Below are 14,531 nucleotides of genomic sequence, written 5' to 3' on the forward strand. Positions count from 1 at the left end.
GATATGTTTAAACATGTTTAGGATTTAGTAACGTCGTACATACGAACGTGGAGTGGGTGTTGTGTATCGATTTAGATCCCATATGAATTTCCCGATTTATGCCCTTATATAGGTACAATTCACATTGCCCTTATTTAGGCATAGAAATCCAGCCCTTATTTAGTCATTGCTCATGCTAACCAAATACAGGCATGGCTACTTACATCCGTTCATCTACATCACAATGAGTTTTTGGAAAACCAGACTCTTAGCCTTTAACCTTCCCAGTGCTTGGATATTGATTTCTCCAAGAACTCCTTTATTATGCATGAACATCTATTCCTTAGGGGTTTATTCATGACGTTCTTATGCCCGACTTTTACGTCAATACTGGCATTCATAAACACCTTCAAGGTATATATACCTTCACTTGTTATGGCAAGGTACGGTGCGGTTCGGCTACCTACTTGCACGATGTGGCTCGCCACAGCAAGTCCTGAAAGGAAGCCAAGTCCCCAACTGACGCACTGACCAGACGCTGTCATCTTCCTCGCCGAGAATCCAGCTCCAGTGTTTCTGACTCCCCTTGCAGGGTGTTGGAGATGGAGTTCCAGAAAATAGATACCAACCTCTTTCATTCTAAGGTATGAGCTGCTTAGAACCTAGAGAAACGTTTGGCAATTCTTGGCACAACCAAAGTAAACTAGACTATAGCTAAAACTGCACCTACTTCTTCCCTCATACTAGACTTAGGTTAGGTACACTGGGGTAGTATTATTTTAGAAGCATCAGTTGAGTATTTTAGCCTGTTATTTATGTATGTATTTTTATATATGTCATAGCAACAGACCATGCTATTGCAGTATTATTTCATATTACTGGTAACGCTGTACATTTTATACTTCGCATTCTGTCTTACGGTTGTAGCAGTTCATATCTCTTGCATGAGAAATAAGACTGTTCAATAAACCCTTTTATTGAAACGCCTGTCTCTCTATTTCTGTGCAACTCTGTAGAAACGAAGCATGCACAATTGACTGAGTGAAACAGTTATCTGTTGTTTCCACGACTCTGAAGATATTGTTCCGACTCTAAGGGAAACAAAGTTGTCATGTTTATGCGGTTGTCAGAAACTAATCCCTTCTTGTTAATTCGAGAAAGTTTCTAGTGATCTCGAAGTTAGCTGGCACACACAAGTAATTAAGTTTAATGTACTCGAAAGAGACATGCTGACCTCCGTCCTATGTCAAAACTATAGTGTATATTATTCCAATGCACAGAGCCTATTAGGTATATAGGAACTACTCTGCAGGCAAAGGCATCTGAGCAGTCGTGACCCCGCTTTCCCCACCGGTCTCCCCTCCCGTAATTTGAAACCTAAACAGTCAAATACTTCTTGAACAGGGCTTTCACCTGTCATAGCTAATGGTCAAATTAAGTTTAAGCTATTTCAAGATTTTTGAGCAGACTGAATTGTGTCTATAGAGAAAAGGTAAAAGAAAGATTGAAGAGAGCCGAGAACTATAGATAGTGTGAAAAGTCTACATTTAGACAGTTTTTTTGAGTCTTTGTGCCCTAGTTTTTGCCTCCTTTTCGAGCAATGATCTCATGTAGGTAAGCCTGGGTCTGGATTTCAGATAAAAAAACTTTGCGTGATCCCTTTGTATACGACCTTTAAACGGGCTGGATGTTGTAGATGGACAACAGCACCAAGTTGTTGAAAAGGGGCAAAAAGCTGTTGCAACCTCCATCTGCGCTCAACTGTGGCTTGGGCGACGTCGGGCCTTGTAAAGAAGATGATACCATTGAATTCTTTCCTGGTAGTTGGCCTGGCCAGATAATAGAGTAGTTGGTGAAGGAGGAAGTTTCCAAAGTATATGAGCATTGCTCGTGGGTATTGGGGAGTGGCTGAGGGGCGTTTGGATGGTGTTAATGGGAAACGGTGTGCTTGCTGTATCTCCTTGTCCCAGTCCCAGGTGTGTAGTTCCGGGGAGGCTCCCTTAAGGAGCGCGATCATAAAGGCTCTGGGATCATTCCCTTCCACTCCCTCTGGGATGCCAAGAACATGTAGGTTGTTGCGTCATAGTCTATTCTCCTGCTCCTCCACTTTTAACATTAGGTCTTTAACTATACCATCATGTTCATCACCTTGTGTTTTCAAAGTGGCTAAATCCTTCTCCAGATTTTCAGTTCGAACTTCCACTGAGGCTGTTCTATCTGCAATTTGTGGGTGGGCTGGGAGGGAGGGCGGAGAGTCTGGGGTAGTTTAAAATAAAAATAGTGAGAAAAAGTTAACGCATAACTTTCTCTTTTCACCCTTGTGTTCTTTTTTTCCAGCTTTTTTCTGATAATGAATTGTATTATGTCATAGATTATTGTTAAATTATTCATTAATAACTAAAAAAAGGACTTAAAGTTATTTAAATAACTACCTTGCCCAGCGACATAAAGGTACTTGACATCAAGGAGAAGTGTTTTTTTCTCCCTCTTCCACTCCCTCTGGGATGCCAAGAACTTGTAGGTTGTTGCGTCATAGTCTATTCTCCTGCTCCTCCACTTTTAACATTAGGTCTTTAACTATACCATCATGTTCATCACCTTGTGTTTTCAAAGTGGCTAAATCCTTCTCCAGATTTTCAGTTCGAACTTCCACTGAGGCTGTTCTATCTGCAATTTGTGGGTGGGCTGGGAGGGAGGGCGGAGAGTCTGGGGTAGTTTAAAATAAAAATAGTGAGAAAAAGTTAACGCATAACTTTCTCTTTTCACCCTTGTGTTCTTTTTTTCCAGCTTTTTTCTGATAATGAATTGTATTATGTCATAGATTATTGTTAAATTATTCATTAATAACTAAAAAAAGGACTTAAAGTTATTTAAATAACTACCTTGCCCAGCGACATAAAGGTACTTGACATCAAGGAGAAGTGTTTTTTTCTTTAAAGTGGCAAATGCCAAACCTGACATGCACTGCCGTCTGTACTCCAGGCCTGGAAAAAACGTTTTAAATCCCCTTTAAAAAAAGCTGGTATAAGGATTGTTGAAAATGCTTGTTAAATACTCATTCGGTCTGGAACCTGCCATGGTTGCCATCAGAGTGGGCTTTTTCTAATTTAGGTCGGGCAAATATGAGTGTTTTAAAATGTTTTTACATTGAGGTACATGTATGATGTAAATTCTATTTGTATTCAGTAGTGGGCTTACTGCTCCTTTTTTATTATAATACATATTGATAATGTAAATGTTTTAATTATAGCAAAAAGCATAATATATATTGAGTGAGAAAAAAGCCAAACATTAGTTTACAGCTTGCAATGATTAAAGCACACGGGTTGCAGATGTTAGGTGGACATACTTAGAAAAGGTAAGTAAAGGACCAATATAAATTGTTTTTTTGTCGAAAATGTAAACATCATTTAAATAACTGTGCCTTTAAATAATAATCTTGTGTCCCTGAGTTCAACTCGCCCCTAATAAGTGGCCTTGGTTGTTTCCCCTTGGTTTATCGTTTTTCGGGTGAAATAAAAAAACTCTTTAAAATGCAGATGAAGGCTCACACAACGAGAATGTACATTTTGTGACCAGAGAACTAAAATAAAACAAGCATTGGCATAGCCAATAGGTCTCGCCTTTGGAACCTTATACGTATTTAGTTATGCAGCACAATATCCTTGGTGCAACAACATCAACTGTTGCATGGCTAAACACTTATAAGGTCCCAAAGGCGAGACCTGTTGGCAAAGCCAATGTGTGTTTGTGAGGGCCAGGAAAACCGGCAGGTGGAAACTCTACCACCCTGGCATGGGTACAAGCACTGCAACACACACTCACAGACAGGCAACGTATGAGCAGTAGCACACACTTATTTGTGTTGAGCCACACACAAGGAAAAGGTAAGCAATGTATGCGAACGACACGCAACACTATTTAAAAATTTCATCAACAGAATTCCTGCTCATCCCCCCCCCCCCTCCCGAACCACGTCCCCAAAATAGACATATGGCTGATTTTACCTCACTGCTTTCAATTGCACTCCTCATCATAGACTCAGACAAATCCCTTGGAGTCACCATGGACAAGCACTTGAATATGAAAAATCATATCAGCAATCTATGTAAGGGAGCAAACCATTTGTTGGGGTCACTCAGAAATATCAAACCTTTCCTTCCACTAAAGGATTTCAAGCAGGTAGTCCAAGCGCTTGTCTTGCCAAGGCTTGACTAAGGCAGCGCTGCCCTCTGTGGCCTTCCCAAAAACGCCCTGGCTCCACTAAGGTCAACTCTGAACGCAGCTGCTAGACTGGTCACAGGCACCAAAAGATACAATCATATTTCCCCAGTCCTAAAATCTCTCAATCGGCTACCCTATGAAGCTCGAATTCAGTTAAAGATTGCTGTTCTGGTTCATAAAGCCCTTCGCTTCAATACTCCCAGGTACCTTGCACAAAATCTTGAACTATCCTGTGGTTCTAGAGCCTCAAGAAGTGCCACTTCCTTCCTCCTGAAACCACTTATCCTGAACAAAATAAATCTGGTCACCGTGCCTTCTCCGGCGCTGCAACAAAGATTTGGAACTCTCTTCTACCGGAAGTATGCAGAATCTCTTCAACAAAAGCTTTCAGATTGGAAGCTAAATGATTCCTTATGAACAAATTATTTTCCTGAGGATATGTTCACCTGCTCGAATGTTGATACTGTTTTTATGTTTTTCCTCCCATTCATATTGTAAAGCGCTTTATCATTCGGGATCTTGTTCCCGCTATATAAAACTTTATAAATAAATTACAAGCAAGGTGCTCATTCCCATGCATAATGCTCGCAAGTTACCAGGTTTCATCTGCTCACTCGAGAATGCTAAACTGGGGATTCACCAGCACACACAATTCTCAGAAGTTACTGGCACTCAACTAACACTTGGGAGCATAAAAGCATGCAAATCTGTAGGAAGAGAAAAAGCAGGGAACTGTGACCGCCGGAACTCTGCCAGACTAGGCTCGTGAAGTACGAATTGTGTATATCCCTGCCTCATACCCTTTAGTCACAGGCAGCAGCAATGCAAGCTTCTTTCACACGCACAGAGCCGGGACATCATGCGCTGCAGCAGTGTAAGTTTCTTTGTGGTGCACACCAACATATGACACAAAACAGAGGACAGTTATGTAAGAGTTCCTGACACATTGAAAACTGATGAAGCACCACCAACAAAGGCAGAGGCAAGCTTTGTTGCTCTTGTGATGTGAAATGACTGGAAATTATGAGATTACCCCAGCTTGCGTAATTTAGAGCAAAAATGCCTACTGCAAGTTCACTTACTTTCCTTGCAATTCGCATTCACATTCGCGCCTAGAGCCTTTCAAGAGGATCCAAATTGGAAAGAAGACAGACTGGTTTAGGTCCGGATGAAGGTGGGTAGGAATCTCCATGTTGGTGAGATTAGAGCCAGGTTTGACTATTTCTCTCACAATGCATAGCATTCGGTAAATGCAGTCCAGCATTCCTCAAGAGAAAATACCAGTGTGCAAAGGAAAGGGAGCTACAAAGCGAAGACCGGACAATCATCTCACATCGGACAAGGGATGACTTGCATCACGTGAGCGCCTGCTCAAAACGTGACTGTAAGTGTGCCTACTGCTCTACGGCAACAACAACAACCTAAAGCGGACACGTTGTGATATCACAGTTCCTGCAAGGGTTGGTCACTGAGCAGAACTGGGGTTGCCACTTAAAATATAGGGGTTTGCAAAAAAATTGCAAACTTTACATTGCCATGTTTATTTTCCGTGTGAAATACACGAGTATTCATATATCTGCACGTAAAATATCTCTTTCATAACAAGGAGCAAGAGACCAAGGTGATTTAAAAAGAGTTGCGGAGGGGTGAGCTTGTGACCATCCATAGTAAGGAATAAGATACTCCCACTACATGAAACAAGCATTGGCCGCGCGGCCGTGAAAGCGGCGCGGCCGTGAAAGCGCTTGTGAAAGTGAAAGCGATCATGCTAAGAAGCAGCAGCTGTTTGCGTGTGTGTGTGTGTGCGTGCGCAGTCTGCTCTTTTTCGAAGCACATACTCGTGCTTGTGGCGCGCCCCTGCTCGCTCCTGCAAGGTGGATGCCGCCACAAGCACGCGTATGTGCTTCGAAAAAGAGCAGAACGACGGCTAAAGGTTCTCCTATGCAGCGCATGGGCGTTGCGTAGGCGAGACCTAAAAAGGTAAAAGCAAAAGAAAGTTCAGAAATTATACCAGAAGGGGATAAATGGGTTTTCTGCCAACTTGCCATATTTGAATGAGTCTTTTAAACATGAACTTATACTTGCTTGTATTCTTTTTAGGCATTGAATGAACTAGCGGCCAAGCATTCCAACTTGAAGGTGATTCAGCTAGGTAGGTGTATCGCTCTCCAATCCTCTTTGTTTTTGATACATCTCTAGAACTGTTTGCACAGGAAAGCAAAAATAGTGATTTCTTTCTAAAGGAATACATTACATGTCTGACTTTTTTTCTAATTCTTGTGTAGGTCTGCAATCTCGAAGATTGTACAAAAGCGCACATTTTCACAGGCTTTTAAGCAATCATTTGAACCCATATTCATTTTGGCCCATTATCAATCTATATGTCTTGAGGTACCGCTGACTACACCAGAAAGTAAAAGCTATCTAAGTGATTGTTTTATCCTGACCTTCCATGCTTTGTCTATGTTGAGCTGTGTCTCAGCCCCTTAAAATTCTCCTATATTGGAATGTATGAAAAGTGAAAGGTTTGGAGTAGAGTTTCTGTCTCTGAATGTTTAGAGAATTCTGTTGGCCAGAAGGCTGAGTCATTAGAACACCAATGTTCTTGGTAAGTGTAATCCAAAGAGTAATTGTTGTAAATGTCTGAAACTCTAGTCCGTCTCCAGTACTCACTTGAGTCTTGCAGACTTTAAACACAATGATGAGGATGAAACTTAAGGTTGACACAGAAGGAAATACAAATCAAGATGCAACCACCAAAAGGAAGACAGCAATTTAAATACTGGTGCTTTGAGAGCTTGCAGTCATCCTGCTGATGAGATCTGTAGTAACCTGCCTATAGTTAAGTCTGCAGACGTAAGCACAGTCTGTTAATAGAAGCCTACTATAGGCAAGAAAACTGTCTGTTGGCCATGATATAAGGAATATCTCCTATTCCTGAATTCACAAAACCTTTTAGGGAAGCGGGCTGACCTATTCCCTTCCCTAAGTTGCTCTGTGAGTCAAATCAAATTGTGAACAAGGCTTTGAGCAAGCAGTGGTTGAACGGAGGCTGACCCGAAGCATATCAAACTGTTATTGTTTCTTAATTACATGATCTATTTTACACAGCTGTAACTGTCATACCAGATGTTGGACTTGGCCCTGCTTGCCGGGTCATCCCGGAACTTTTTGCCTTCCGCCTAGCCTTTTTGCTGTAATGGTATTGGTGGTTTACGGACTCTGAGCACTTTGGCACTGGAGTTTGGTGTGAAGTGCATGTGCACTCCCCCCCCCCCCCCCCCCATGGATAACTCCCAAAGTAAATAAAATAAATATGTTATGTTTGGTGCTGCGCACTGGTGTACACAGGTTTATTTTCACTGTTTTAGAAAGGTTACTTTTAACAGCCGCCATTTCTGTGTGCTTCGGGCCTGCCTGCCTGAGGTGGGTTGCAGGTCTAGTTCTCGAAGTGACAGGGGCTGGGAAGGCTGGCTCCGCCCCCTGGGGTGTCTGTCTCCCAGACCCCAGCTCATGAAGGGAGGAGGGAAGTCTGGCAGACAGGGTGCTCTACACCTCCCCCAAAACCAGTTGGGACCGGTTTCCTCAGAGACCCTTCCAGAAACTTCTGGCTCTTTCTAGTAGGTGGGGTGAGGGGTGTATATATAAAGGAGCTGAGACTCCATGTGGGTGTGCTTGCTTGGGCTTTGATTTGGAGGGGACACTCTGCCAGGAGGTACCACGGCAAGGGCCTGCGTGCGGGCCCCTGTGCCCATCTGTACCCCTCTGCTGTCCACAGGACCAGTGAGAGACCTTTGCTGGAGTGAAGGCTGCTGTGCCAGGAGGAGTTTCACATTATGGGGGTTGACTGTTCCAAGGAACTACTGTCCTGTTCTGATGAGCTGCTCTACTGCCTACTGATCTTGCCCAGCATTGACTGTGCTCTTCTGCTTTCCTAAACCCAGCACCGTGTGAGCGCTATACCTTTATTCCAGCTCGGCCTGCTTACTAGCGCCCTGTGAGGGCGTTGTCTGCCCAGGAGTTGAGGAGCTGGCGCCTCCAGCGCAAGGCTGCAAGGGAATCCCCGGCGTGTGGGATCTCCCCCTTGCGCTCCTGAAATCAGCGGGAGCCCACCTTTATACTTCAATATAACGGGAGCCTACCCTGTATTGCCCTCCTTCACGGGTGCCCTTCTGCGTTATTTTCGCAACCGGTATTAATTTTAAGAGCTGGAGCCCACCCCGCTCTTGTGTTATATCCAGCTGGAACCCACCCCGCATTGATGTTATTTTGAACCGCGGGAGCCCACCCCGCGTTATCGCTGGGTGGCAGGAGTCCACCCCACACAGAGGAATCGCCGAAGTTCACCGGCCTGGGAGTCCTGTAGCACTGCGTGGGCTCCCCCGCTGACGTCATAGGGGAGCCGAGCTAGGATTGGTGCCGGCGCCAGGAGTTGCCTGGCAACAGGGAGGCGGACTCCAAAGGAGAGCAGTTCTGCAGTCCCGGCGTGGGAGCCTCGAGGGCTCCTGGGGCTACCGCAGAGACCGGGGGAGCAGGCGACACCCTGCAGAGAAGCCGCCAGTAATAGGGAGCCCCATGGCTGCAGAGAAGCCAGCTGGGAGCCTACCCCATGCTGGCACATCGCCAACAGGACACCAGAGACTTCGCTCCGGAGGTGGGGGCTCCCCGTGAGCAGAGGTGAGCCCCGTGCGTGTGCCGAGTGCGCCGGCCACCGGTGAGAGGAGCAGGGCAGCGGTGAGAGTCAGGCGAGCTAAGGCCTGCTCGTTGGCGGGGCACCCGTTATTGGAGAGAGCCCTGCATGCTGGCTGCCTGAATCCTGCAGCACCGGTGGAGAGCGAGCCAGGCTGGGACCTCCCCTGCCCAGCCACCAAGGAGTGGTGAGTAAGGCTGGGCTCTCGCTGTGGGGAGGTGGGGGCCGCCTTCCCAGTATTGTGGTGCTAGTGCTTTTACGATGTTGGGGCATTCTCTTTGAATTTCAGAGTCCCGGGAGGGACTCCAGCCGTGCCAGTGACTCTTGTGCTCCACAGCAGCGCCGTACCAGCGCGGGCAGCTGCAATGTGTGGGGAACTTTTAATTTTAGAGTCTTAGAGAGTAGTGGCTTCCCAGGCGCAGAGGCGCCCCAGGCTAATTTGCACCGCTGCCCTGCGACAGCGCTGGCAGCTGCCACGTGTTGAGGACCCTGACTGTGCAGGACAAAGGGCATTTTGGGCTCCAGGTTAGGTCTGTGGCCCGGGGTCAGTTAGGGTACTCTGTCAGGACGCAAGCCCCTGAAGGCGATATGCACCCTGGTGGTATTTCCGTGGTGCACTACTGATTTGTGGCATAATGTGTTTTCTACCTATGAATCTATTTCTATGCCTAATGTATTCATGACCTTAATGATGCCTAATGTGATGATGCCTAACGTCATGCCAGGATGTTTGGGGTTGTGCCCACTGCTAATGGGGTGTGTAAGGTTTACACTACTATTTTTTTTGCCAACGTTTGCCCGACTGATTGTATGCCTAATGCTTTTACCTTAATGATAATGCCTTATGCATAATGTGATTTATACTCCGGGTTTGTGCCCCCATCTGAATGGGACTTATGCTGAGATGATGCGTATTAGGTTTTGCCCACAGGTTCATGCCTAACGCCAAGTTATGATGCTTTATGTTCCTGCCTTATGCTAATGTGATGTTACTAAGTGCATGGTCTTGCCAGTAGGTACTGACGGTCACACATTTATTGCTGATGGTCCTACATTTATCCCTTGTGATGGTTCTGGCAGCGCCCGATTGGCCCTGCCTTGGACATAATCCCCCTGTAAATTGCTACCTGGTGCCGGTTGACACAATGTATATGCACCTGTGATGGTTCTACAATGTGTTTTACCTAATACACAAGTTATTTTTACACAACCTGGTGTGGAGTCTCTTCTGTAGTGTGCCTAGTGTGTCGCCTGTGAGTGTGGGCTGCTCAGATGCTTTACACATTGCTCCAAAGTTTAGCCTATGCGCTCCGCGCCAAGCCACCCCGTTTCTAACACCAGACCTAAAATATAGTTATTATTTGAAATAACAATGAAACACACAAACCTTAGTAAAAATAACACATTGACATAGGTTCCGCATATATGGAGAAGAAAACGAAAGCCCTTACATAAACCGAGAACTGGTAGTGAACTGGGGGAGGGATGCTCTAAACAGAATCCACCCATATGTAAGGATTCAATTATAGGGCAACCACTGATGAAGTGCAGTTCCAATGGCTTGCTAAACTATAGTAGAAATAGAGATCCACTACTATGAACGATTGAAATAGATGGGCGGGGGGGCCAGCTCAGTGTTCACTAATAAATAAAGAACAAACCGCAGGAAAACTATAGTTTAAATGTGTGCAAATCACTGTTCAGCTCGTAAAGCAACAGAACAACGTATTCAAACAACAATTCTAAAGTAAATCAATGTTGAGGGTGGCGTTATGAGGATCTTTGAATTTGACGGAACATACTGACTGACAATTATGTTTGACAATCAAAATTAAATGAACCAATTAAACAGCCACAAGCTTTTGCATACATTTTTTGCAAGCCTTCATTGTACATTTTAGTGAACCTACGGGTCAACACTAGTGCGTCTTGGAACTGGGAAGTGGGCACACTACTAGCAGCCGTTTCACTGTTATGAAAAAACCTCCATGACTACGTCCTCGGATAAATATTTCTTTGTGATGCATTTCTACTGTTGATTTGTACCGACAATTGCTTGATGCTGAAACTGTTCGTTATTATGATTAATAATTGGTATCATCTGTTTCATCTCTCCATTCTTGTTGCTACATGGTTCCATCTGTCGTCCAGCACATTTATGCTATCATTTTGTTACTGTATTTTTGTGTAGTTACCTAATGTATTAGTTTGAACGACCGCAGTTGCAAGTACAAAATTACTTTGACTATTTTTGAGTTTATGAGATGGAAACTATGATGCCATACGGCCGTCTGGGTATCTGCAGTGAGGTTGACATTGTTTATTAGCAATACATATGGTTACATAACATCTTTTACAATATTGAAAGACCTAAAATGGTCAATGTCAGTCTGTAAGTGCCTGCATTTTGAATATGCCTTATCCTTTCAAATGTAAAGATCCCTGACAAAACAAAGCAGCAGGTAGTGTTTCAAGTGCTTGTATTGAAAGATCCCCATGGTACTTTAATTCAATGTTTTACTTTTTTGTATAAGAAAATCTGATGCCAACCCAGTCAGCAACAATCACTCTTGGAAATGTATGGCTGTCTGTTCAGAAGAATAACAGACTCAACCATAATGCAACCATTGTGTTGGGATAACCAGTATGGGTGTCCAGTTTTACTGATTAGATGCTCTCTGTTTTTTAGAAGTTACAGATCCTGAAAGTGTCAACAAGGCTGTAAAAGAAGTAGAGGCACACCTGAAAGGAGCTGGTCTAAATGTGCTGTTCAACAATGCTGGAATCCTGACTCCATCCTCCCTTGAAAATGTGGATGCAGAAGACATGCTGCATGTGTACTCGACCAATGTGGTTGGTCCGCTGTTGGTGACCAAGGTAGGAAGAAACGAAAGCACTGCTCATCATCAAGCAATTTAAGAAAAGGGTGAAGAACTATTTTGAGAAAGCAACTGTGGTTTTGTAACAGCTGTTCTTTAGCCTGAATGTGGACCTTAACTCGGGTAGGGAGGAGTACAGAGTTCTGGTGTTGCTTTAAGCCCCTTCAGCATGGCCGATTTCCCCCCTTGCAATGCGGACCTGATGGCCATACATATCTGCTTCGCTTTGATAGAGCTTGGCCTGCAGGTCAGTCCTCATCATTACAGGTGTCTGATGACTGTTAAGTCTAGCTTCCCAGGGCTCTGGCGAAGGTAGCAGTGCGATGAGGCAGCCAGCAAGCCCTGGTGCTCACTCCTGCTTGCCTTCATCTGGTTCATGGCCTTAGTGCAATGTGAGGGCCATGCCAAATAAGCATGCAGCAACACTAACTGGGAAGCTATTTATCCCCAAAGCTCCAGGAAATGTTGGGGATACAAAGCAGCAATTCTTGGGATCCCACTTCTTAAAACCCTTTGAGAACTGTAGAGTCTTAAGTTTAAATAGCCCTCGTTCATTTATATCAGAGTGACAGTCACACATGCACTTAATGTTGACAAAGGAATCCCTAAGACGTCCAGTTTTCCTCCTTATTAACTTCATATTCTTAGTAACTTTGAACCAAACGATGGAAGTAAGGGCTTTATAAATTCTTCCTTACTATATTTGTTGTAGATTAGTCAATAGTATCAAAAGTTATAAAGTGTGTCTCAAATTCAGTGACTTTTTCTAAATGGCATGTGAGAAATTGGGTTTTTGGGTAAGCGGGATACAAGCTTTTCTCAAGCAACAGCAACAATAACCGTCAGGGTGAATCATTAAAGACAGTAAACTAACCCATGCTTAACCCTCTGGTAGCTTGGCACAAAAGCAGTCAGGCTTAACTTCAAGACCATGTGTAAAGTATGTATGCACCATACAACAGTAATAAAGTCAAATCACAACTCGAAAAATCCCGCACAAATTTAGAAAAATAGAGTAAATTGTAATAAATTAACTGACACCAAAGCTTTCAAAATCAAATCAGTAGAACTAGAATTACGAACTTTTAAAATGTAAAGTGAAAACTAGCATCTAAAAGATGAAAGTGCCAAACGTCGACATCTATTGGCGTAAGACCGGAGAAAAGTCGAAAGTTATGGCTGACCACGATGGAGCGAGGGTCGGATATAAGAAGTGGATTCAGCCTGGTCTCCTCTTACCTTCAGACATAGAAGAAAAATTGCAGAAAAATGTCAGAGAAGGTAAAGTACAGTGGGGCAAGGCAGCGGACTGTGTCTTAGGAGGAGGTGTTGTTGTCGAGAAGCCACTGGCCAAAGTCACATTAAAAATTCCTTAGTTCGGATTTAGTCTCTTTTTTGGAACTCCAAGATCTCCACTGGGACAAAGATGTAGACTGTACCTGACGAGGGCTCCATGAGGCCAGATACCCCTTCTGCAATAAGACGCTGAACCGGATTTGCTGCTGTTGGAAAAAACCCGTCAAGAACTACCTCAAAGTCAGGTCGACCAGCGATGCACCGTGGCTGGATCAAGTAGCAGGTTGGTCCTGGTCTCCTCTTGGTTCTCTGAGCATTTTTAGTTTGAAAATTTTCTATGCCCTAAATTCTGGATTTAGGCTTTCTGGGCACCTTTAGCTGCACTTCCAAGGGTCCAGGACTGGAGGGACACAGCTTGGAGGCTTGGGACTCACTCAGGCTGAGTCCAGGAGCAGGTTCAAGATGGTTTGAGCCATTTTTTAGGTCCCGCCTAGCGAACGCAGCTAGGCGAGTCAGCTAGGCGAGTCTATTGTTGTGGTTTTTGGTAGCGAAGGGAGACATACCATGTGCACTCACGGACAGGCCATGTGCGCACGCATGGCGTCTCCTCTGAAGGGGGACAGGAGATGTGCACTCCGTACGCGTGCACATCTCCTGCTCCCGCGTGAACGCATGACGCGTTTTCACTTTTCCTAAGGCTTGTTCAAACTCTGTGATGAGCCATGCAGCGCACACGCGATATGGGGTCATGCTTATTCTACTTCCACCTCCCATTAAGAAAACTCTTTGACAAAGCCACGAGCCACGCCCATTCTGTGTTGTGGATTGGACTGTTTCTAGTGACCCAACGCGTTGTCGCTTTTGTTTTTAACGCGATATTGCGCTCGCTGTCGCGTTTGGTAACGCACATCAGGTGTCTGTGAGCGCATGCGCAGGACTTCTCCTAGTGTCTTGCGGGTACAACGCATTGCTGTAACCGTTAAGCTGCAGATCTTTTGGTTCTTTCCTGCCATTCCCCAGACAGTATTAAGGGGATCCCTAGGAAACTCAAGACAGAGGCGGGTGCAACACAGACTTAGCAGGAAGCATACCACAGAGAGCTTCAGCAGGGTCCCCCAGGGAGCGGCTCTCCGAGGGCCCCGACCTGCAGTTGCTGGAGAGCTGCGGCGTGTGTAAGGGCCACCTGCAGCAGCCGCTCCTACTGCCCTGCTTGCATTCAGTGTGTACGGGATGTTTGGGACCCAAGATATCCAAGGACAGATCAGGTAGGGAAATGCGGAACAGAAGTCAAGTGGCTCGCCCTGGAGGGGTTTGCATGCTAGGGAACATTGTTTACTTGTGCTGATTTATTAAGGAAGAGCCCAAGATTACTGGGTAGGAGTAGAAGGGGTAGTCAGAAGAAGCAACATTTGTAGTTATTGGATAATAGGATCTTACCTTAATAGTTATTTTCATGACTAAAA

The 14,531-nt window shown here is 44.8% G+C and overlaps 1 protein-coding gene across 1 annotated transcript in view; it reads left to right on the forward strand.

The window, feature by feature from the left end:
* LOC144798482 (C-signal-like) overlaps nt 1–14,531 on the forward strand; it is a 175,468-nt gene that overhangs the window by 54,048 nt on the left and 106,889 nt on the right. Inside the window, exons 2-3 of the mRNA XM_078669382.1 lie at nt 6,304–6,355; nt 11,583–11,770. Coding sequence (XP_078525508.1) covers nt 6,304–6,355; nt 11,583–11,770 — 240 coding nt within the window. The remainder of the gene's footprint in view (nt 1–6,303; nt 6,356–11,582; nt 11,771–14,531) is intronic.

The sequence above is a fragment of the Lissotriton helveticus genome, chromosome 12, assembly GCF_964261635.1.
Source record: "Lissotriton helveticus chromosome 12, aLisHel1.1, whole genome shotgun sequence".
NCBI lineage: Eukaryota > Metazoa > Chordata > Amphibia > Caudata > Salamandridae > Lissotriton > Lissotriton helveticus.